Source organism: Aspergillus glaucus, assembly GCF_001890805.1.
Source record: "Aspergillus glaucus CBS 516.65 unplaced genomic scaffold ASPGLscaffold_2, whole genome shotgun sequence".
NCBI lineage: Eukaryota > Fungi > Ascomycota > Eurotiomycetes > Eurotiales > Aspergillaceae > Aspergillus > Aspergillus glaucus.
This window is the reverse complement of record NW_019170454.1, coordinates 1,291,195-1,311,189: the sequence shown is the minus strand read 5'-3', so window position 1 is coordinate 1,311,189 and position 19,995 is coordinate 1,291,195. Positions and strand designations below refer to the sequence as shown.

Here is a 19,995-nt window from a genome sequence, read left to right as displayed (position 1 = left end):
GGACTAATGAGATCAATCTTATCTTGGAATTCTTGCAAACCATAATGATGATGATGATGTCTTGCATTTGGCAGAGCAAACCCTATGTATATAGATCCTATCAGACACAAATCCCACTCCCAAGGGACTGGGTAGAGCTTGCATAGTCTTGGAAAATGCTCTATAAAATGGATGACATCATCATCATCATCATCATCATCATCATCACTCTATTTTTTTTTATCTCTCTATTGTCTTTTCTCTAATATTCACCCTCTTACCTCTAAGATCTGGGATGCTCCCAGAGTGCTCTGGGAGTAGCTTGGCTAGTACTCCAAGAGCTCCCGGAGTGAGCTGGGATTCCGAGGTGCGTGTCCCGGAGCGCTGAAGGACGTTCCCTGATCACTCGGGGGTAGTCACGTGAGCCTATCATAATGTTAGTGAAGCGGGGTCTCTCGGATCGTAGCTCAGAAGGGAAATCGGGAGTCGATTATTCCGGACTAACGAGGTCTATATGGAGAGGACTAGCTGGACGAAAGAGGTATATTGCCTAACGAACGTATGTGCGTGTACGCAGCTGATTGAGTGCTTGTCTATCTAAACGTGCGCTCACGCTGGCCTATATCATCGGACCGGCGGAACTTGCCTAATTGGTCCGGCATTATTCCTTATCAGTTAGTACCCATCGGGTCACGTGCCTGACCGCCCTCGCTTTCTGCCCGGTAGATATAGCTAGCCTGAGCCGATAGGCACCCAATCAATCAACTATCCTCGCCCACTAAAACATAATAAAAGAATGGATGTGTGTATTCGGAGGTGGTAGGCTAATAGGTATAAATAGCTCTTGGACAAAGTGAGGGCGGACACGACGACAGGTGACCCGCCGGGTACTAACACATAAAAGCGGCGGGGCCCGTAAAAGGAAATTCAAAGTCGCTCGCAGAATAATGTTACAGTTATACACATATAACAATTAGACGGTTAGCCAGCGGCCCAAAATGGCAGCTCCTGACGCTGTTTTAAGCAGCCTGCTAACCACCACCGGTCTTGGCGCCGTGTATGTTAATTTGCACGGCCAACGACCTTATTACCACGCCCATCATCCGTTGGCTGAGTCATTTCCTAGATTAGGCCCAGATGATCGCTCGATATAGCCTTGACAGAACCTCCGCTTCACCATCGTCTTTCCAACCGTCCTGATACAGAATGCACAAACAAAAGATGGAACCATCCCCCCAATATGAAATCCCATCACGACAGCCCCATGCGCCGATCATAAGAGCCGCAGCCAAGGCTCTCATCGACAGAAAGATCCCGCTGATGGAGTACGGATCGCAGGTAGAGTGGCGATGTGGGTACCCTCTCGTCCTTCTGGTAAGAAATGATGCCTTCTATCCAGGGATTTAGCTGTACTGACATTCTCGCCCAGCTGGTTGAGTGGGCAGTGCCGGATGCCCTCCTATCTCTTGCATCACAGACCCTATCAGACCAAGGGATTCCCTGTGTGCCTCCATCTACAAACATCTCAGCGAGATTTGGACAATGGGAGCGAGCGGGCTTCATTCACAATCTAGATCTAGTGGGTCGATCCCGAATCTACCTCTATCCACTGTCGTTTGTCGGCCTTGCGCTTCGGGACACGGTTGAAGTCACATCGACCTTTGACCGCACGCTAAAGGTCCTGACGCCAAAGCCTCGAATGTACATGGTGTCATTGATCCGCCATCTCCTCAATTACCCAATTGGTAACAGCTCCAGAATTCGAGTACAGGATAGTCTGCTGGGTTTTATATCCTCTTACATTTTGCGCGATACCCCCATAAATACGAAGGAGGGGGAGGATGACGACGATGAGAGTGAAGAGGATTATCAGCAAAGGGTGGAAGAAGCGGTCCAGGATATGAGAACTTGGAATTGGGATACGACGGAGGAAGAATACTTGAGTATTGCGGAGCGTCTCGTCCGTGATTGCCCATCTATCTGGGATGTATCTAGCTACTGATTCTACCGAAATCTTGTGGCTCCATGGTAGACTTCAGAAGAGGGCGAATGGCAACGTTCATCTGATACAGTTTCCGGACCCCGCAAATCAGCTCTTCCTTCGGCTTTTCGGGGTAGCCGGTGAAGTTGATACAAAGGTTATGTTTAGCAAGCCATTCCAGTATTGTTTCGATATCAGCAACGTCACCCCTGGCCTTTTTCAGACTTTTCGGCCTGGTAGATTCTGCATAGATCGCCCACCTCTTCGTTTTAGTCAAGACAAGGACGGACGGGTGAATTATCGGAACTACATTTGGATGATTAGCGAAAGCGCAGACTCTAGTAGAGAGTGCAAAGGCAAAAGGACACTAACTGGGCTTGTCATCGTCAATGCGTCCCGAGAGCTCACCGTGCGTCACCTCATGGAGGGGGGCGGAGCTTGCCTCAGGCAGTTTTAACTGCTGAGTCTGGCCGCCACGCAGGAGCTCGATGCTTGTAGCATCAGCTTCACCAATGAAGACAAGTTTGTTCGCTTGGGTCACTTGGAAGCAGGAATTCGCTCTGAGTAGTAGGTTCCGGGCTTCAGCTGGATCAGCATCTACGATCACATCGACATCCTGGTTCAAATCAACACCAGGGAACTTGTTACGGGGTTAAAAGATGCAGGCGTACATCTGTGAGCCTTGTTCCTCCAACAAGAGATGCCGCATATCCATTAACAAATCCATGGCGACATTTTGCAGAAGTCAGGGCAGTTGACACCTCCTTTGCAACAACATCAAGGTGATGGAAAGGGTTCTGAAGCAGCTGTTGTTGCATCTGTTCCATGACTGGAGCAAGTCCGTGGATTATCGCCAGCGAGACTCAGACAAGGACAGAGAGAAACACGGGATTAGAGCTAGTAAATTAAAAGAAGGGAACTAGAGAAGAAAATGTCGGGATTGTCTGCATTCAAGGTTACAGGCTCAATTTGAGGGATACCAATATGATGCTATTGATGAAAAAGGAAATTTCCAATGAATGTGAAAAGGTTTAGCACATGAGATAAACAAAACACTTCTGGGAGGAAGAGGAAAGAGCGGCAGGAACGCCAATGTGAGTAGACAGCTCTCTCTCATCCGTTCCTTCTCTTTGTACGTAGTCGTTCGAATAGGCATTGTTGATACAACCCAAGGCAGCAAAAATGTAGCCATAAGGACCAAATTCCGCTGGGAGCCTCTCAAGTGACTACAAAAAGAGCCGTTTCTGTCAGGCAAAGCAAGGTCAACCCTAACTCTACCTCGATCTCATCTATCTAGGGCGCAGAATGACTGGACGGGGCAGTGGAGGAATTATGTAACCATGAATGGTTTGCTTCAAGGACTCTTGCTTCACTTCTGCATCCTCACCCTTATTCTCAGCTGCAAGCCAGGCCGCTAAGAGCACTTTTTGTAATAAGAATGACAACCCTCATCCACATCGCTGCCTCCCCCCAAGAAGATCCTTGTTGTCGTCTCCTTGCCAACACCATCCATCAGTATATGCAGGTGCCAGCAGACAGAAATACACGCAGAGACACACAGATGGACAGAATCAAATGAAGCAGGGGAAACAGAAACAGAAAAAAATACACCCTCCTCACAACCTCTCACCTCCCACATCACCCTGACACTCGCCATGCTAGCCACCAAACTCCCGCTGCATCAGCAGCGCCGTGGTACAGACTAAATCCACAATAGGGACCTTGTCAAGCAAGTGAACACTGAAGAAGTGGCTTGACACAGCTTGCACTTTGGATGATGTGGTCTTCTCTGTCAAATTCCGCAAGTTGAGACTGTTGAAAGCACTCACTCTGGTTGATCCCTATAACCCTGTGAATGTTCCATCCCTGTAACTGCATGAACCACCTAGCCATATAAGTGAGCGCAGTACTAAGCCTGGCGGTTTAGTATCCTAGTGTTGGATAATGTATTCCACGGCCGAACCGCGGATTTTCGCCGCAACCACCACATTTTTGAAGCTTTTCAACCACCAACAGCATTAAATTAGACTATCTAGTAGTAGAATATACAGCTATTTATTAGGGAAAACCCGTATTGTATATATGTCCAATAGTGCCACAGCCACTGTAGCGTTGTGGAGCTCGCTTGCAAGGCCTAGATATACACTCCTCAACCTGCTCCTCAACCTGTGTATCAAGCTGTTGGAAATTTTTCCTTTCCCTCCTGTACAGATAAGTTAGTATCTGTACCTAGATTGGCATTCCTTCTAGCTCTTTTCTTTATCTTCCGCTCATTCTGTGTACGTAGAGACTTGATTTCTTGGTGGAGAAGATTCATATTCGTAGCCATCTGCGCAGCCTTCTCAAGATGTTGTAGATGAGATACTGGGCTACTAGATAACTGTGGCATAACATCAAATCTCACTCATTTCATTTCCACACGCCTACTCTATTGGTTCGATCCCCTGATCGTGGAACCATAGTAGCGTGTCCCCCACACTGACTGAACGAATCAGACTGATACTGATAACCGACGAACACGAAAATCCTGGCTAGTATGGCATGACTGAACAATACCGTTGGCCCTACTAGGGCCAACCGAGACGAAGTGAATAATGATACTGACTGAGAGAACCGACAATCCTCCATCTTCATTGATGGGGATGAGAATGAAGGACAACAAATGGTAACTTTGGAGGAGTTCCTGCAGTTTGTCTCTGGGAAGCCTAAGTGGCTGTATGAGAAGCTCTGTTTGATCCACCAATGATATGAAGAGTGCTTTGATGAGCATGGAGTACATATTTCTTGTCACGGGCTCGAATAGTAGATACTAATGAATTGAATCCCTATCTAGACTATTGTAGCCATCGACGAGAATATCGAATCTGGGGAAGAAGAAGGAAAGGGAATCTATCTAGGCGATGAACGGTCTTTATAGACATTTGTGTGGTGCGGCTTAAGCCCTTGTTTGCCCATATTGCTTGTATGGCATCGTTTGATATGTTGGCGCTGTTTGTCTGGCGTTGAGCCGTTGAGCTGTCACATTGCTGAAGAGAAACTCCATGGCAAAACCAAGGATGGAGGGATCGCCCAACTGCATCAGCAGGTTGAGGATGTCAATCAGCAGCTTTCCAAGACAAATTCTGAGCTTGCTGGGGTGAAGTTTGAGCATGACGCATATGGCCACCAGATTGTGAAGATGACCATGCAGTTGACCAACAGCGGCAACCAGGAACCTATGCCAGCGACCACCAATGCTCGAAAGTCCACCAAGATTCCTGATCCTCCAATGTTGACCGATGGAAAGGAACCCTGATTGAAAGACTGGCTGCTCCTGATGACCCAGAAACTCACTGCCAATGCTGACCACTTTGGCACTTCTCAGCTCTGCATGGCATATGTGGCTAGTTGCTGTGAGGGCAAGGCCTGAAAGCACATCACACCATGCATGCATGAAAATGCCTTGGACCCCTATGCTGATTCAAAGGACATGCTGGACCATTTGAAAACGATCTACAGCGATCCAAACTGTGTTACCTGTCATGGAGCATGGACACTCGTTAGCTATATAGCATGTCCGATTACTTTGACCCGTTTGGCGTAGGACATTCACTGAGCCTCGCTTAAACCCCTCGCACACATTAGATAGCTCATCGCCGGCAGGCCTGTCTCTTTTCCTTTCTCTCCTCATGTTAGAATTTCGTCAGATAATCTACCAATATACTCATATTGCTCGAGACCGTCACACCCTGTATGAGGCATTCCAGGAGCTCCTTGTGTTCTGTGAGGAGCTGGAGGCCCAGTCCATCCTTAGGCCAGATTGCCAAGCCTGAGGGCACTTGTTGGATCTCTTTAACAGCTGCAGAACAGGTCTCGTCCAGGTGTTTCCTCAGTATATCCATTGTGGCATATGGGCTGGCCTGACGGGCTGCGTGGTCTTTTGGTAGATGGAGGAAGATGCGGGGGGTTTTCTCAGGCTGTGGCTGCAGTTTCTTGATTGGCTTCAGGTTTGCTTTGGGACTGCTGGGGGAAGCTCTTGTTGTCTCTGCATAGGTACTATTCTTGGGAGGGTGGGGTTGTTGTTCTCTTTCTTCAGCAGGGTGTCCATCTGCCAGGCTCTTGCTGAAGTTGAGAACCAGCGTCCTGATGTCTCTGCCTAGGGAGGCTGCTCCTTCCAAACTCTTCTCTTCCCAAATGGCAATCTTCTGGCTGATCCCTGTGACAAGTTCAAGGACTTCATCCCCTGTGGACTTGATCTGTGCTGTGCGCGACGTCACTGCAGCAGTGATATGGTTGTGGAGTTCGAGGCTCAGTTGGCTCTGGGGGGGGTCATGGGTGGGGGATGCCGGGGGGGTGTCCTGCGCCGGCAGTGGGCCCGTGTATTGGTTCTCAGGGGCTAGGCTAGGAAAGTGTTGAGCCTGCTGTGGTGTCTCTGGTCCTATCTGTACTGGTGGTTGATGGGGGGTGGCGGGGTGATAGATTACGTTAGATGGCTAAGCTGACAAAGGGAGACTATGTGTCACGTGTTCTGTGGTCTTGCTCCATCATGCTTGGATGCCCCCAGGAGCACTCAGGGAGCAATCGGCGACCCCTGGTGCGTGGCCCAGTGTGCCATTTTTCGTGTCCGGATCGCTCAGGGAGCGCTCCGGGAGCAATCACGTAAGCCCCTCTAAAAGCGGCGGGTGTCCATAAGAGGAAATTGTCGCTGACCAGCAGATATGTAGTTCACTTATACACTTCTAGTGTAGACCAGCGGGGTATTAAAAGTCGCCGATGCCCCGAGCACCACACTCCTAGTATTCAAGCGCGCCCATTAGTGTAACAGTTGCCTTGAATTCAACCTGTCCAAGCTTTCTCCTCTTCCACGGATAATGATGAAGTCAATGCGGCAGCGGTGAGCAAAGGATGATGGCGCATATACCTTGCTGCTATCTACTGACTGAGCTGAGACAAGCAGACATGACAGTAATGCTAGCATACTCATACGAGATTGAAGAAAGGTTGTATTAGGGTCGACAATAATGTGTATTACTGGTGCATCGAGACCAACCGATCTTATCAGATAAAGTCAAACACTGATGTCATCCCGGATTAAGAATTTTACGAGCATTCTCCGAGCTCGGACTCTGTAAACACCGAGACATTCCTAAATAGGAAGCCGAACCGGCGCCACTCGGCAAGGAGAAAGCAAGAACAAGCGCAGAACTAGACAACGATCAGTCCAATGCCATGCCATACAGCAGCGAGTTGACAAATTTTTGGACCCATTGACTTCGGTTTTACGGCTTGCGCAATGCCGATAAACTCCAGCGCACGCTCACCGGGTGCGGCCTATGCCCTTATAAAGACGCCGGATTTGGTCGCGACGCTCCCATGGTTGGCGTGACGTGACCGGCCAGAGTTATCTTCCATTTTCCTTCTTTTTAACTGCTCGTTTCTTTCCCTTCTTGTTTCTTTTTTTTTTCTCGCGCCATTGCCAAGTCTTGTTTATAGTCATGGCTGGCAAAAGTACGTCGCCAGAAGAGGGCTCTGTGAAGGAACCCCCTTCGACTCCCGCAACGGCTGTGGGATTCTTTGACCCGGCACTGAGGGGAGTAAGAAGTCGGGTTTTTTTTCAGCTGGGGCGCATGGGTAAGTCGGTCAGAAAATCGATCAATTGCATACATACATATGACTCGTGGCTAATAAGGTTCTCCCTGCATAAAACAGTGCTGATCCTATGCGTCTTCGTCCTGTGCATTCTTTCGCTATACTGGGCCGTGCAGTTCCGAGTCGAGAATAATCTGCCCTCGTTGACAGTTTGGGTGGTGGATTTCGACGGCCAGGTTGATCCGTATCTCACGAATGATACTATTGTCGGGCCTGCTGTGACGGATGTTGCTGGGCAGATTATTGAGTCTACGACGGATCGCGTTGGGTATACTATCGTGTCGCCGGCGGAGTTTGACTATAATGTTTGGAATGTGCGACAGCAGGTCTATGACGAGCATGCGTGGGCTGCTATTGTCATCAATCCTAATGCAACGACGATGCTGCGCGACGCCATCAGGAACGGGAATTCGTCATATGATCCAACGGGGACAGTGCAATTTATCATCATCTCCGCTCGGGACGAATCTACCTGTACCAATTACATCAAACCGGCATTGACTAGCTTCCAGATTCAAGCTCAGATGGAATTTGGACCTCGTTGGATACAGGCGTTGGCGCAGGAAGGGGCCAACATCACCAATGTACCGCAAGCCGCGAATCCAGGCATCGGGTTCAACATGTACGATCTCAGACCATTTGCGCCAGCCGTCGCAACACCAGCCGTCACCATTGGTCTGATCTATCTAATCATCGTTGCATTCTTCAACTTCCCGTTCTTGATGCCAATTCACATGCAGCTCGTCAGGGGCAACCATCCACCATTACATATGTGGCAGTGGTTGATTTGGCGCATTCTGACGCATATCGGGTCGTACTTCCTCCTGTCGCTCTTCTACTCGTTCGTGTCGCTGGCGTTCCAGATCCCGTTCACCAATTCGCCTGCGCCGGATACCATTTCCGCTGAGAACCCCAACGCATACGGACACGGGTCATTCGTTGTCTTTTGGATGCTAAACTGGGTCGGAATGGCGGCACTAGGATTCCCGTGTGAGAACATGGCCATGGTGCTTGGTATGCCGTGGAGCTCACTCTTCTTGATCTTCTGGGTTATCACCAACGTCTCGACGGCGTTTTACTCGTTGGACTTGGCACCGCAATTCTTTGCTTGGGGTTATGCATGGCCTTTACATCGGAGTAAGCTTCGTTTCCCACCCATGTGTTTTAGAAACTAGCTAACGTGAACAGTTGTCGAGGCATTACGGACGATCCTTTTTGGAACACATTCCCGGATTGGATTGGACTTTGGTATTCTTTTTGCATGGATAGGAGCGTCGCTTGCTTTCTATCCGTTTGCGAATTTCGTTATGCAGTGGAAGATCAAAAGAGGGTGGTGATTTAGATATTTTCTTTTCTTATGGACATAATATTTTAAACATGAATATAATGACGCCATTTCATTTAAAATTGAGCCATAAGCATGTACAAAGTGTACTACGCTCATGTCAGCCTTATGGGGTCACTTGTGCATGATAATTGAGATCTGGACTGTTTTGCACAAGATTGCCCCACTGCCAGTTCACCCGTAACATGTCCGATGTAGCGCGACGCCATAAAACTGCTCAAATGTACGATAGGCTTTCAACGGGCATAAACACAGCACTAGCTTGATACAAGCACCCAATCAGTGATACCGTCGCTGCTGATAATCACCACCATCCTTGGTACCCCGGAGCAATGCCGGAACTTTCGTGACTGGTCAGATGTCAGATACTTGCAGATAATGGGATCTTATGTACATTCCGGAGATCCGGTGCTGATTTGATTTCTCGTGTTCGCAGACCTGTGTTGGAAATATGTAGCTCAAAAGTCCGTATTCGACTTCCACCCTTTTTATTTATATCCATATCCCTTTTCAAGAGGAAGTACTGCTACTTTCCACTCATCCGTTAAAACTCAACGAATGAATCCCTATGCCAAAATGAAGCATTCAGACCCGATCTCGGACGCACAGCCCCCGTTTCCTTCAGCCACAGCTACTATGAGAAAGAAACACCATCAACAACCTAAGGCCGGTTTGCCCGAAAAAGGCCACTCTAGCGTCCGGTCGCCGTGGCTACTTTCTGTCCTTGCTGCAGTTCCTCTGTTTGTGGCTCCACTTATCACAGCAAGCTTTCTCATCACGATTTCGCAGTTCGAAGGATCTCTGTCCAGATTCGTAACGACCGGTTTTGAACAAGGCTTCCTGACAATCATGAAAGCACATGGTCCACGGCTCAGTCTTAAGCCCACATTTGCTTATACGTGTTATATTGCCCTGCAGGCTGTGCTATTCTACCTCCTGCCAGGTCCGACAAACACCGGCCAACGTACGCCAGCCGGATATCTTCTCACATACCGGACGAATGGGCTGTATGCATGGGTGATTACTCATTCTATCTACGCGCTGCTCTGCTGGTACGGTCTTTTGGACCCTGGGTTTGTGATCAGGAACTGGAGTGGGATATTTATAGCGATGAACTTGTTCGGATATTTGGTTGCGATTTTTGCGTATGGAAAGGCGTATTTGAGACCTAGTCATCCCGAGGATCGGAGGTTTAGTGGTATGCTTTTCTGGGTGGGCTCATTGATTATCGCTAATCAGGAACTGTGTTCCTATTATAGGCTCCGCGCTTCAAGACCTTTACGCCGGCATCGAGCTCAACCCGAGATTTGGAAAGACTTTCGACTTTAAGTTCTTCACTAATGGAAGGATGGGGATGATTTCCTGGACGTTGATGTGTGTAACGGTCCTTCCAGATATAACGCAGCGAACACATTGTTAATTCTTGAATAGAGATATCTCAAGCATCGCATACCAACACCAAGCCCACCACACCGTATCCCCATCCCTAATACTCGTCACAATCCTCCAATCCATCTACGCGATTGACTTCTTCATCAACGAATCCTGGTACCTCCGCACCATCGATATCACCCATGACCACTACGGCTTTTATTTGATCTGGGGGTGTTTTTGTTTCCTCCCGGCAAACTACACGCTTCAAGCGCAGTATCTAACTCACTATCCGACATCACCCTCAACCATCTACCTAGCCGCAATATTCAGCATCGGCATCGCCGGCTACGCTCTCTTCCGCTCCGTAAACAACCAAAAAGACCGCGTCCGTCGTTCAAACGGAAAATGCTTGATCTGGGGAAAACCAGCCCAGTACATCACAGCAACCTACAAAACCTCAGACGGTGTAGAACATAAGAGTATCCTCTTGTGCAGTGGCTGGTGGTCCTGCGCAAGGCACGTCAACTATGTGGGCGACTTGCTTCTGTCGTTTAGTATGTGTGCGGTGGTTGGGACGGATAAGCTGTTGGTGTGGTTGTATGTGATCTGGATGGGGGGGTTGCTTGTTCATCGGTGTATGAGGGATGAGGGACGGTGTAGAGCTAAGTATGGGATGGCTTGGGAGGAGTATTGTAGGTCGGTGCCGTGGAGGCTTGTTCCGGGTGTTTGGTGAGGGGTATCGTCCTACTGGGAAAAGACTTGACCTGACCACAATATATACATTCCATTCTGTACAATCTAAGATACCTATAAACTATACAATCTCAGCCCACTATACAAAATGAACCTCCCATCAGATTAAAACCACTAATCAGCCGGCGTCTCCGGATGCTCCCCCATACTCTCCAACCGACCCCTAGCCTGCTGCTTCCCCACATCCGTAACATTCGGATTATGCGTCGCCCTGCAATTCATAAGCCTTCGCCCCCAAAAAACCAGAACACCAGTTTCATTTCAAAGAAACAAAAAGGCAGTGGGTACATACGCCTTTAATCCCCGCGCAACATTTCGATCATGTCTTGCTTCGTCATCGCTTAGACCGGCTTCGTCGCCTGGGGCTTCGTTGGATTGGATTCGCTTGAGCTCTTCTTCGGCGTGGAGGCGGCCTTCGGAGGAGACGTTGCGGTTGTTGATGGCGCTGTTGTGGCTCGGTTAATGGTTGTTGTTTTTTTTTTTTTTTTTTTTTTTTAAGGGGAGGAAGGGAAACTCACGCTTTATAGCCCCGAGCGACGTTTCCGATGTCCTTCATTATTTTCATTAATTATTTTCAAACTTTTATTAATATAGTGTTGTAGATAGTCCTGTTGATCTGGAGAACGACATTCAGCGCTGTCTGTATGGGGTATATATACCACTCCAGGGGCAAATATGACGTCTATTTGAACAAGAAACAGCCACATGACCACCGCCACAATCATCATTCTAGGCATTCTAGAGCGTTGGTAATGTTCTGGAAGGGACGGTTGTGGGTGAGAATAAGTCGCCGGGGATATGACGCGATATGCACGTTGTATGGTGTTTTGCGGAGATGGGATCCGGGTTTAGGGTTGTAGAAGTGTATTTGGACGTCGTTGTACTTGGCGAGAATGGGTTTTGGTTCGAAGAGGTTAAAATTCCTGGTTTTCTGGGGGTGATGTTGGTTATTTTGTGTGGATTGCTGTTGAGTAGACATGATCATGCATTCCAGCAAGTAAAAAGTCACCGATGCTACGTACGATACAAATTTTGGTTACGGTTCAAGTTTCTTAATTATAAGGACTATGGAAAGATAGACAAGTCTAGTAATTTGGGCATTTACTGGAAACCATTTGTGTTGTAGTATTCCCACTACATCTATAACATAGCTAGCACGATGACTGATACATGTCAATTGTACAAATATGTTTCCACCAAAGCATTTACTTTACGAGCACATAAAACTGAACCTTGAAGGCCATTTTCCATTTTAATATATCTCATAACAATGGCATACACATCCAAATATCCCCATAACATCTAGAGTGTCCACTCCCAACACCCCAGAATATAACCATTCTACATATCATTCCTTTCAAGCAGCGCAAAGCACCCGCCCGTCAACAGCCTTGCAAGTCAATCCACCACCGCAGGTGTTGATGGGGACCGGGATGTTGTCCACGCCACACTGCATGACGGTGTCCTTGTTTTCTGTTCAGAATCAGTCTCTCGTAATCTTTTACAGGGAAGGACAAGTATCGATGACATAACTTACCGCCGGCACCGCAGGAGTACTCGCCAGGCGTGCAAGCGGAGGCAAGGCTGAGGAAGAGGGTGGCGAGGGGGAGGGTGATGGAGAGACGCATTTTGATTGATTTAGAAGGTTAAAAATTGATCGATGAGATTCTTAGAGGCTCGAGGAGATGAAAGTCAACTGAGAAGAGCTGTTGTTGATGATGAGACTCGAATTGGCAGGAATTCGACGGGTTTAAGTATGTCGACTCGCCGTAACACGACGCAACGATTCTTTTGTCGTGTTACCCGATGCTACTATTCTTGTCGTATCCATCTGCATGTCTCATGCCTCCTACGCCCGGCATATCTATGGCTTTCCGAGGCGTTCCACGCCTCGTCTCGATATGGTGCCAATCGGGTACTTGCATTCGGGGATATTGACGGATGGTTGGGATCTCAATGTTCCTCCGTGGGAGTGTCTGGACGGTGTACTTGATGACCGCATATTCCTTTGTTTGCTGTATGAAGTGATATGTCTCGTCTGCGCTGAGTATGAGGAACATTGAGGCTGCCAGGCTCGTATCCATTTTCGGATAATGCTGCTATCCGTGTTATTGGCAATTATTCGATAACATCCTTGCCTTTTACATATTATCATTATGTCGCTACAGTATACAGTAATCATTTGATACGATCGAATTCCACACTAGAGGGATTACCCGTTAGCCAGGGCAATCTCAAACGAATCCACCATGGCCCCGTATTTCGGTGCCTACCATCAACGTCCGATCCAGTGTCAGCAAGGACCAATCGTAGGTTTATAACTCACTGCCATATGTACAGGTCACTGTATGATGTAGGTATGTCTCAGTCAGAAGGATCATGTATGTGCTGGCTGGGATCCGCTTAGAGTGGAGTCGTTTTACCGTATGAGGGCGCCTGGTCTATGAGACCGCATACCGGTCCTCAATCGGAGATATTGGTGTGACACTAATCAGTTGTAGATGATATCTCTATTACTGGGGATGTATGGTAGAGGCCGTCAATCTTGAGGCTCGAAAAGCCCGTATTCGAATCCAATCATGCTCCTCGTATGACAGCCGAATTATCCACAACTCCCTCTGAGTTCCCAAATGCCTCTAGAGAGACAAAGACAGCCAACGTCAGTTTCGCTGCAATCTCGGATGTTCTTTACCGCTTACATATTCGCATACCAGGACATCAGTCCGGCTTCGGAATCCGAAAACGCTTCGGTGGACTATCTGCGTCGGGAATGAATTGTGGACGAGAGAAATGTGCTGGCCAGCAAAGGAATTGAGAAAAATACCTTCACCTCGCACAGTTTGAGCCTTGAACCCGGGGGCCAGGTTCAACTTCTATGAGCCGTGGTCTAGATATACCGATGGACGTTGCTGATGCTGCGATTCAGCTTGACAAGCCCCCCGCTAGAAGGCACTGCAGTTAATTGAGATCTCAAAGACCAGGGAAGAAGCCAGGTGTTGAAGAGCTCATCGGCAGAAGCCAAAAATCCCCTTATCCTAGACGCCACCGTCAGCGATTTGTCGAAGGAGGCAGTCACGACCCCTTCCCGGTTAAAATCAACTTTTTTTTTTTTTTGTATCATAGAATTCCTTCTCTTTACCTTGAATACATTACCATATTTCATTCTACAGTGAATTATCATTCTCCGAATATTTCAAAATGAGCAGTAATATCGGTATCAGTTCACCAAGCGGAGTACCGGGACTCACAGCCTCAGTCGCAGTCCCATCCAGCCCCTCAACTAGCATCCTTCTTACGTCTCATAGGGAGCAGACTTTGGACCAGGTCTTGATTTTCCTCGCCGTTTTTGGGTCTTTGGCTTTCGTCATTTCCGTTGTTGCTATCTGGTTTATCATCGGAATGAAAAAAAAATATATATATATGGCGCCGGCAGTACGGACAGAACGACACCGAGAGAAATGTGGTTTTCGGAGAATGCTGAACCATCTAGACTCGCTCGACAGCGAGCACGGATACCTCAACGTTGAATGAAAGAAGAATACACAAGAAGCGAGAAGAAAAAAAGATCCAATCCCAGAAGACCACCAGGTTCAAGAAGTGGACAATGGATTGAAAGAATCCATTGACAAGATGTAAGCGCTGCTCTTTGTCTTGTCTAAATGGAGTCTTTAGTACACAAGCTGAACGATGTTTCTTTCTCTTCCATATATAAGGGACATCTGGGCAGCAGTGAATGAATATAGACTGTTGTTTACTTGTCATGTGACATTGCCAGGAAGTCTTTCGCTTTCCCTCTCCCTGCAACTCTCCAATCACCCTTCATCTCTTCAAGAATAGAATGTCAAGCTATCACCATGGAAAGCAACGAAGAGAAAGCTAAGTCAAAATGCAGCGGCAATTTAATCATTACCGATTACCTCCTCGCGGAATATGACCAGCCAAAATTCTCGTGAGTCGTTCTTAACCCAACTTTCCATTCTCTCGAGCTGCAAAAGCATGGACGCCAATTTGAGAGCAAAAAACGCATATAGAGAGTGCTAACCACGATAGACCCTATTTGACGAAAATAATCACCCTCTACTGTCGCGAGAAAAAGTACCGCTATGCAGTCCCGCAACACTTCGTCGAACAAGCTCCAGTCCTTGCCGCCTCCTTAAACCAGCCGCATGTAATTCCATCACTCTGGCTCGACAAGGCCGAAGAAGACATAGGCCACACTATCGTCAACTGGCTGTATACCGGTTTATACGAAACGCTTCACGATCCAACCACGCAGGGCACAGCAAAGAGGCAGAAGGAATACAGAAGAAGTGCTGAGGTGTATTGTGTTTCAGTCTTCTATGGAATGAGTGGCCTGGCGATCCAGGCAATGCAGTATGTGAGGACGTTCGACGACGCCGTTGATATTCATATGATCCTAGGGATCGCCAAGGAGATCTTCGCCAAGTACCCGGGACGCACCGACTCATTTGTGGGATATATCAATCACTTGAGGGAGAAGCTGAGCAGTGTCGTTCAAGCGGATGGAGGATTCTTCAAGCAGGAGGACTTCGTCAAAGGTTTTGGACAGGTGCCGGAGTTTGACAAGTTCATGGTGCAGCAGATGGTCGGTTTTTACTCGGATGTCATAAAAAACCTCAAGGGGGAGAATACTGAGGGGAAGGTTGTTAAGAGCCAGGACCGTCGAGCTAGCACAACTAAGACTAGAGTTGATCCGGGCTTGTGGCGCGGTACCGGAACTCGCTCTTCTACCCTTCAACCTGCGTCTGAACTCAAGTCCCCGAAACACTTCACACCCTAGTTTTGCTGTCCATTGTTCCTGAAAAGCTTTGGTATACGGATGACAAACTAAAGTGTATAGTACTATTACGGGTTTCAAGAAATGGGAGAAAGGAGGAAATGGCGATGTCTGAAAAGCAGACGGCTTGTCACGAATAAGGTGTGAGCATACATTACTGCTATGTACAAGTATTCGTGCCGTCATGTCTTCTGCGGTTCAATGTATATTTTACGCCGGTTCATGTCTTGTGGTAGTCGGAGGGGTTCAATCTTGATCCCAGAAATTACAGGGGCGGATGCAAAAGTACCAGATATGGCAACGATTTAATTGGCTAGTATGGTATCCTATTTTATGGAAATACAAATAATCCCTCCGCATTAAGCATATCAGATACATCCGGGCAAACGGAATTGCTCTACTGGGGAATTTCCAAGACGTATCTCCCGGCGATCTTTCCTTGCTCTGTATCAAGTTAGCACAGGGAATGTAAAATGTGGAGAGGAGAAACTTACCCATTAGCTCAAAGACCTGCGGTAATTCCTTGAGCGGAACAGTCTTGAACGGTGCCTTGATCAACCCCCGTGCAAAGAAGTCAATCGCCTCCACTCCATCCTGCCTGTTCCCGACATAACTTCCCTTAATATTGATCATCCGCACAACCGTATTAAACACAGGTGCCTTGAGATACGCATCCGCTGGTAACCCAATGGCAACGATCGTCCCCCGCGAACGGACATACCCCGTCGCCTGCTCGAACGGCTTCGCAGCAGCCGCGAGCAAAAGAACAGCATGCACACCAAGTCCATCAGGAGAAACAGCCTTGACATCCTCGATCAGATCACTGGACTTTGTAAAGTCCACGAACGCCTCCGCACCAAGCTGCTCGCACATAACCCTTTTCTCATCCCCACCATCGATAGCCACAATACGCAGCCCCATAGCCTTCGCATACTGCTGCGCCAAGGAACCCAGACCGCCGCCCGCGCCAACAATCGCCACAGTTTGGCCGGGTCTAGCTCCGGACTCCTTCAGCCCCTTGTAAACAGTAACACCAGCACACAGAACCGGTGCTGCAGCATCCAACGGCACATGCTTGGGGAGTTTAGTAACATGCGCCGCATTCGCAACACAGTACTGCTGAAATGTCCCGTCAACAGTAAACCCCGACAGCGACGCATCAGGACAAACCGACTCATCCGCCGACTTGCAGAATTCACAAGAGAGACATGATCCGTTCAGCCACTTGACACCAGCATGGTCACCAATATCAATGACATTGACGAGCTCACCCTTGGCCACGACAACACCTGCACCTTCGTGGCCGCCGACAAGCGGCATTTTAGATGAGAGGGGCCAGTCGCCTTTCATGGCGTGCAGGTCTGTATGGCAGACGCCTGTGTAGTGGATTTTGACGAGGACTTCATCGGGACCGGGCTTGGGGACGGGGATTTGTTTGTAGACGGGGTGGGTGCCGGTTTTTTCGATCACTTGGGCCCATTGGGTTTCTGGGATAGACATGATGAAAGCGGTTTTCGCAGAGAATAAAAAGGAAGTGTGAATGAGAAGCTGGTTGATAGCTATGAATCTGAGACAATGCCCCGAACAATCGACCCTTTTATACCCATCCCGAACCCAACCCTTCGAACCCCGATCCCGATCTATGACACCCAGAATCAAACCCCGAACCAAGCGTGACGTACCGTCCGGACCAACGGAGACCCAGTCATACTTATATACTAAATCTCACGTATTGCTGCAATTGAGGAGATATCGCGCATTCTAGATGGGTAAGTGAGGCGTTGACGTTAGCCTTTTTCCCAATACGGACATGGATCGGGAGATCGGTTGATCCCCGCAATTTGAACCCCGCATTGTTATTTTACTGCCTTGCCTGACGTCCGAGAGAGAGAGAGAGAGAGAGAGAGAGAGAAGAGCTATCAACTATACTTGTAGATTGGTAGCGATGGTAGTGCATACTTAACAAGGTGTTCCTGGCTTAGGGGAAACAAGCAAACGCTCAGTCTCTAGTTACGAACAGGTACATATCACTTGCCCCATTGCCCAATCGGGACGCCGAAAACGCACACGGAACTACTCCGGACATTCCCCGACTTTGCGGGGAACCTGTCGATCCAAAAAATACACATCCTGACGTCCGGTCACAGTAAGTATGGAAAAAACGGACGGAGAGAAACGCCGCGTAAGACCGAAATAATGGCACGAGCTGTCCATCTCGTATAAGCAAGGTTTTGAGGAGGGGTTATACAAATCGCAATTTGTATATGAGTTATTGGAACTATTGAGAAAGTTGAAATATGGGCAGAGACAGGGTTGAGATAAGCGTTTATCGGAGATTCGGGTGATCAACAGGTGTTCTTGAGCACCTTGGGGGAATCGGAGTCGAAATTGGCGTAAAGATTCATTTTGAGTGTATGCAGCTGAAAATGGATCAGCTACGGGTAAATAGTTGGAATAAATTGACATCAGGGCCGAAGGTTGGTTCTTCAACTACCTATTCTCTGCTTAGTGCGGTGATAAAGAATATTTCAAGTATCCACCTATCTCAACAAGTATCTTTCTCAAGGAAGGGAGAACAAGGCCATTACATAGAAAGTAGGTAACAATTTATCCGCATTTTTTCCAAAAAGCGTAGGGGATATATCCATACTACCTTATCTCTCTTCTCTTGTCTTTCTTTGCGCTGCATGCACGTCAATCATCGTCTGAATTGCTGCTTTTTGTGGCTCGCCTATTCTCTTCCCATGCCACAAGATTGAGGGACGGCACAGTCGGTTCACAGGAGAGTAAGTATTAAGGTAGTCGGTGTCGACATAATCTCTTTTCAGCAATGAATGCTTGCTCTTTCTGCGTAACGTCTCGACTGTTATGTGATTATAGCTTCGGGGTGGATCTCCACAGTCAGCAGGCAATCCAAGACACATCCAGACATCTCTTTCATTAGAGGAAAGGCCTTAGCCATAGCTCACTTGGAGTGTTTACCATAGGCACCTTCGGATGCAACACTTTGCTGGCAACACTTCAATGGCTTTGCCCTTGCTGCTGGCCCCAGAGGTAGCATGCTTCAGACCCAGACTTTTGGTTTGCCGTCATTTATTTACCCTTGCCTTCTTCTCAGCGCGTCCGGCGCAAAGACCGTGAATTGGCTTAGTTGTATGTCATCACTTGCAAAGTTCGCAATGCTATCTTTCTTATATCAGCTCAGTCGTTCATTAGTTCAAATGCTGGTAGCGCTTCTCCGAAGTGGCAACTTACTGGCGATAGCCATTCAAATATTAACACGGAAATGTGCCGTGAAATAACCGGCTTCGATAACTGACAGAATCATATGAGACTCGTATACCGAATCGTGGCTCCAACAGCCGGATGTATTAATTCCAAAGAGGTGTATCGGTATGAGGCCTATGCCTCATCTATAATCTGAAGCCTACTCGAGGAAGTGCAGCCAGGTCGATAAGATATGCCTGTATATGTGTGTGGAGGAGGAAAGCCTTCGGGAGATCAAGGACAGTGCTGGAGTACAAGAAGGGTAGAGAGTGACAGTTGGTCATGTGGAAAACAGGGTCCTGTTTTATTCACTGTATTACTATATCTATGTCGGTAGGCACAGCTGCAATTTCACTCAGCGAAGCAGTCGTTGCTCCATCGTAGCTCTATTTCGAGGTGACGTTCGCAAGATCCGCAAGTCGATCGTTTTACATTGCTGTTTGTAGAGTGTGAGAGCTAGCGGAACTTCTTTCATAGCAGCAGCAGCAGCTGCTGCTGCAGTAATAGGAGTAGTATTCATACCCTTTTAGCATGCCGAATCTACTAGTTGCTATACCGGGGCTTAATTGGCCCCTACCTAACCTAAGGGGGCGGGGGTCTAGACAATACATGCATGTGCAATGACAGGTCCAGGCTGTACATCTACCACTGCCTTCTGTAAAGAACAACAAAAATGCCAGTAACATGTACAAAAAAAATTTTTAGACTGATGTTGAAGAGCCCCAGGCTCCGATGTGCCCCGCTCTGATTGGCCCGCTCTAGCGAGCCCACACACACAGCCATCCTCTGCCTATCTACATACAAATACAGTAGCGTCGATGCTCCTTTTGGCCATAGCCTGGCCCACAAATGAAAAGGGTAGAGATAAGG

The 19,995-nt window shown here is 48.0% G+C and overlaps 11 protein-coding genes across 11 annotated transcripts; 6 read left to right on the top strand and 5 right to left on the bottom strand.

Annotated features, from left to right (window-relative positions):
• Positions 1 to 1,200: 1,200 nt before the first annotated feature.
• Positions 1,201 to 1,981, top strand: ASPGLDRAFT_31856 (uncharacterized protein; the record flags this gene model as incomplete). Its single annotated transcript, XM_022544109.1, has 2 exons — positions 1,201 to 1,353; positions 1,409 to 1,981. 2 exons carry the CDS (start codon positions 1,201 to 1,203, stop codon positions 1,979 to 1,981), a joined length of 726 nt encoding a protein of 241 aa, XP_022405421.1.
• ASPGLDRAFT_71677 (uncharacterized protein) lies at positions 1,971 to 2,934 on the bottom strand (the record flags this gene model as incomplete). Its single annotated transcript, XM_022549564.1, has 3 exons — positions 2,632 to 2,934; positions 2,333 to 2,576; positions 1,971 to 2,266 (listed from the first exon to the last, which is right to left on the bottom strand). The coding sequence occupies exons 1-3, from the start codon at positions 2,785 to 2,787 to the stop codon at positions 1,971 to 1,973; spliced, it is 696 nt and encodes a 231-aa protein (XP_022405420.1). The 5' UTR covers positions 2,788 to 2,934.
• Positions 2,935 to 4,895: 1,961 nt separating this feature from the next.
• On the bottom strand, positions 4,896 to 5,505 carry ASPGLDRAFT_42323 (uncharacterized protein; the record flags this gene model as incomplete). Its single annotated transcript, XM_022545587.1, has 1 exon — positions 4,896 to 5,505. Exon 1 carries the CDS (start codon positions 5,391 to 5,393, stop codon positions 4,896 to 4,898), a length of 498 nt encoding a protein of 165 aa, XP_022405419.1. The 5' UTR covers positions 5,394 to 5,505.
• Positions 5,349 to 5,568, top strand: ASPGLDRAFT_42322 (uncharacterized protein). Its single transcript, XM_022545586.1, has one exon. It carries the CDS (start codon positions 5,388 to 5,390, stop codon positions 5,541 to 5,543), a length of 156 nt encoding a protein of 51 aa, XP_022405418.1. The 5' UTR covers positions 5,349 to 5,387; the 3' UTR covers positions 5,544 to 5,568.
• On the bottom strand, positions 5,543 to 6,001 carry ASPGLDRAFT_737619 (uncharacterized protein). The gene is made up of 2 exons (XM_022549694.1): positions 5,938 to 6,001; positions 5,543 to 5,882 (listed from the first exon to the last, which is right to left on the bottom strand). The coding sequence occupies exon 2, from the start codon at positions 5,839 to 5,841 to the stop codon at positions 5,632 to 5,634; it is 210 nt and encodes a 69-aa protein (XP_022405417.1). The 5' UTR covers positions 5,842 to 5,882; positions 5,938 to 6,001; the 3' UTR covers positions 5,543 to 5,631.
• ASPGLDRAFT_737601 (uncharacterized protein) lies at positions 5,964 to 6,403 on the top strand. Its single transcript, XM_022549693.1, has one exon. The coding sequence runs from the start codon at positions 6,086 to 6,088 to the stop codon at positions 6,353 to 6,355; it is 270 nt and encodes an 89-aa protein (XP_022405416.1). The 5' UTR covers positions 5,964 to 6,085; the 3' UTR covers positions 6,356 to 6,403.
• Positions 6,404 to 7,434: 1,031 nt separating this feature from the next.
• Positions 7,435 to 8,925, top strand: ASPGLDRAFT_116773 (SNG1 family protein; the record flags this gene model as incomplete). The annotated part of the gene is made up of 3 exons (XM_022539805.1): positions 7,435 to 7,570; positions 7,649 to 8,725; positions 8,777 to 8,925. The coding sequence occupies 3 exons, from the start codon at positions 7,435 to 7,437 to the stop codon at positions 8,923 to 8,925; spliced, it is 1,362 nt and encodes a 453-aa protein (XP_022405415.1).
• Positions 8,926 to 9,193: 268 nt separating this feature from the next.
• ASPGLDRAFT_737347 (uncharacterized protein) lies at positions 9,194 to 11,560 on the top strand. The gene is made up of 5 exons (XM_022549689.1): positions 9,194 to 9,293; positions 9,370 to 10,131; positions 10,193 to 10,307; positions 10,365 to 10,940; positions 10,996 to 11,560. The coding sequence occupies exons 2-5, from the start codon at positions 9,492 to 9,494 to the stop codon at positions 11,150 to 11,152; spliced, it is 1,488 nt and encodes a 495-aa protein (XP_022405414.1). The 5' UTR covers positions 9,194 to 9,293; positions 9,370 to 9,491; the 3' UTR covers positions 11,153 to 11,560.
• Positions 11,108 to 11,746, bottom strand: ASPGLDRAFT_737020 (Con-6 family protein). Its single transcript, XM_022549686.1, has 3 exons — positions 11,579 to 11,746; positions 11,353 to 11,505; positions 11,108 to 11,271 (listed from the first exon to the last, which is right to left on the bottom strand). The coding sequence occupies exons 1-3, from the start codon at positions 11,623 to 11,625 to the stop codon at positions 11,175 to 11,177; spliced, it is 297 nt and encodes a 98-aa protein (XP_022405413.1). The 5' UTR covers positions 11,626 to 11,746; the 3' UTR covers positions 11,108 to 11,174.
• Positions 11,747 to 14,914: 3,168 nt separating this feature from the next.
• ASPGLDRAFT_31849 (uncharacterized protein) lies at positions 14,915 to 15,861 on the top strand (the record flags this gene model as incomplete). The annotated part of the gene is made up of 2 exons (XM_022544108.1): positions 14,915 to 15,009; positions 15,111 to 15,861. The coding sequence occupies 2 exons, from the start codon at positions 14,915 to 14,917 to the stop codon at positions 15,859 to 15,861; spliced, it is 846 nt and encodes a 281-aa protein (XP_022405412.1).
• A 394-nt stretch (positions 15,862 to 16,255) lies between these two features.
• Positions 16,256 to 17,358, bottom strand: ASPGLDRAFT_31848 (zinc-dependent alcohol dehydrogenase; the record flags this gene model as incomplete). Its single annotated transcript, XM_022544107.1, has 2 exons — positions 16,256 to 16,302; positions 16,353 to 17,358. The coding sequence occupies 2 exons, from the start codon at positions 17,356 to 17,358 to the stop codon at positions 16,256 to 16,258; spliced, it is 1,053 nt and encodes a 350-aa protein (XP_022405411.1).
• Between the last annotated feature and the right edge of the window lie 2,637 nt (positions 17,359 to 19,995).

What these genes read in the sequence shown, in the direction of transcription:
- ASPGLDRAFT_737601 (XM_022549693.1), top strand. Translation starts at nt 6,086, where the DNA reads ATGTCTCTGCCTAGGGAGGCTGCTCCTTCCAAACTCTTCTCTTCCCAA.
- ASPGLDRAFT_737347 (XM_022549689.1), top strand. Translation starts at nt 9,492, where the DNA reads ATGAATCCCTATGCCAAAATGAAGCATTCAGACCCGATCTCGGACGCA. An exon ending in CGAGGATCGGAGGTTTAGTG is followed by an intron (nt 10,132 to 10,192) that starts GTATGCTTTTCT and finishes TTCCTATTATAG; the next exon opens with GCTCCGCGCTTCAAGACCTT. An exon ending in GGGGGGTTGCTTGTTCATCG is followed by an intron (nt 10,941 to 10,995) that starts GTGTATGAGGGA and finishes GCTTGGGAGGAG; the next exon opens with TATTGTAGGTCGGTGCCGTG.
- ASPGLDRAFT_737619 (XM_022549694.1), bottom strand. Translation starts at nt 5,841, where the DNA reads ATGGATATACTGAGGAAACACCTGGACGAGACCTGTTCTGCAGCTGTT.
- ASPGLDRAFT_42322 (XM_022545586.1), top strand. Translation starts at nt 5,388, where the DNA reads ATGCATGAAAATGCCTTGGACCCCTATGCTGATTCAAAGGACATGCTG.
- ASPGLDRAFT_737020 (XM_022549686.1), bottom strand. Translation starts at nt 11,625, where the DNA reads ATGAAAATAATGAAGGACATCGGAAACGTCGCTCGGGGCTATAAAGC. An exon ending in GTCGCTCGGGGCTATAAAGC is followed by an intron (nt 11,506 to 11,578) that starts GTGAGTTTCCCT and finishes GAGCCACAACAG; the next exon opens with CGCCATCAACAACCGCAACG. An exon ending in GTTGCGCGGGGATTAAAGGC is followed by an intron (nt 11,272 to 11,352) that starts GTATGTACCCAC and finishes TATGAATTGCAG; the next exon opens with GGCGACGCATAATCCGAATG.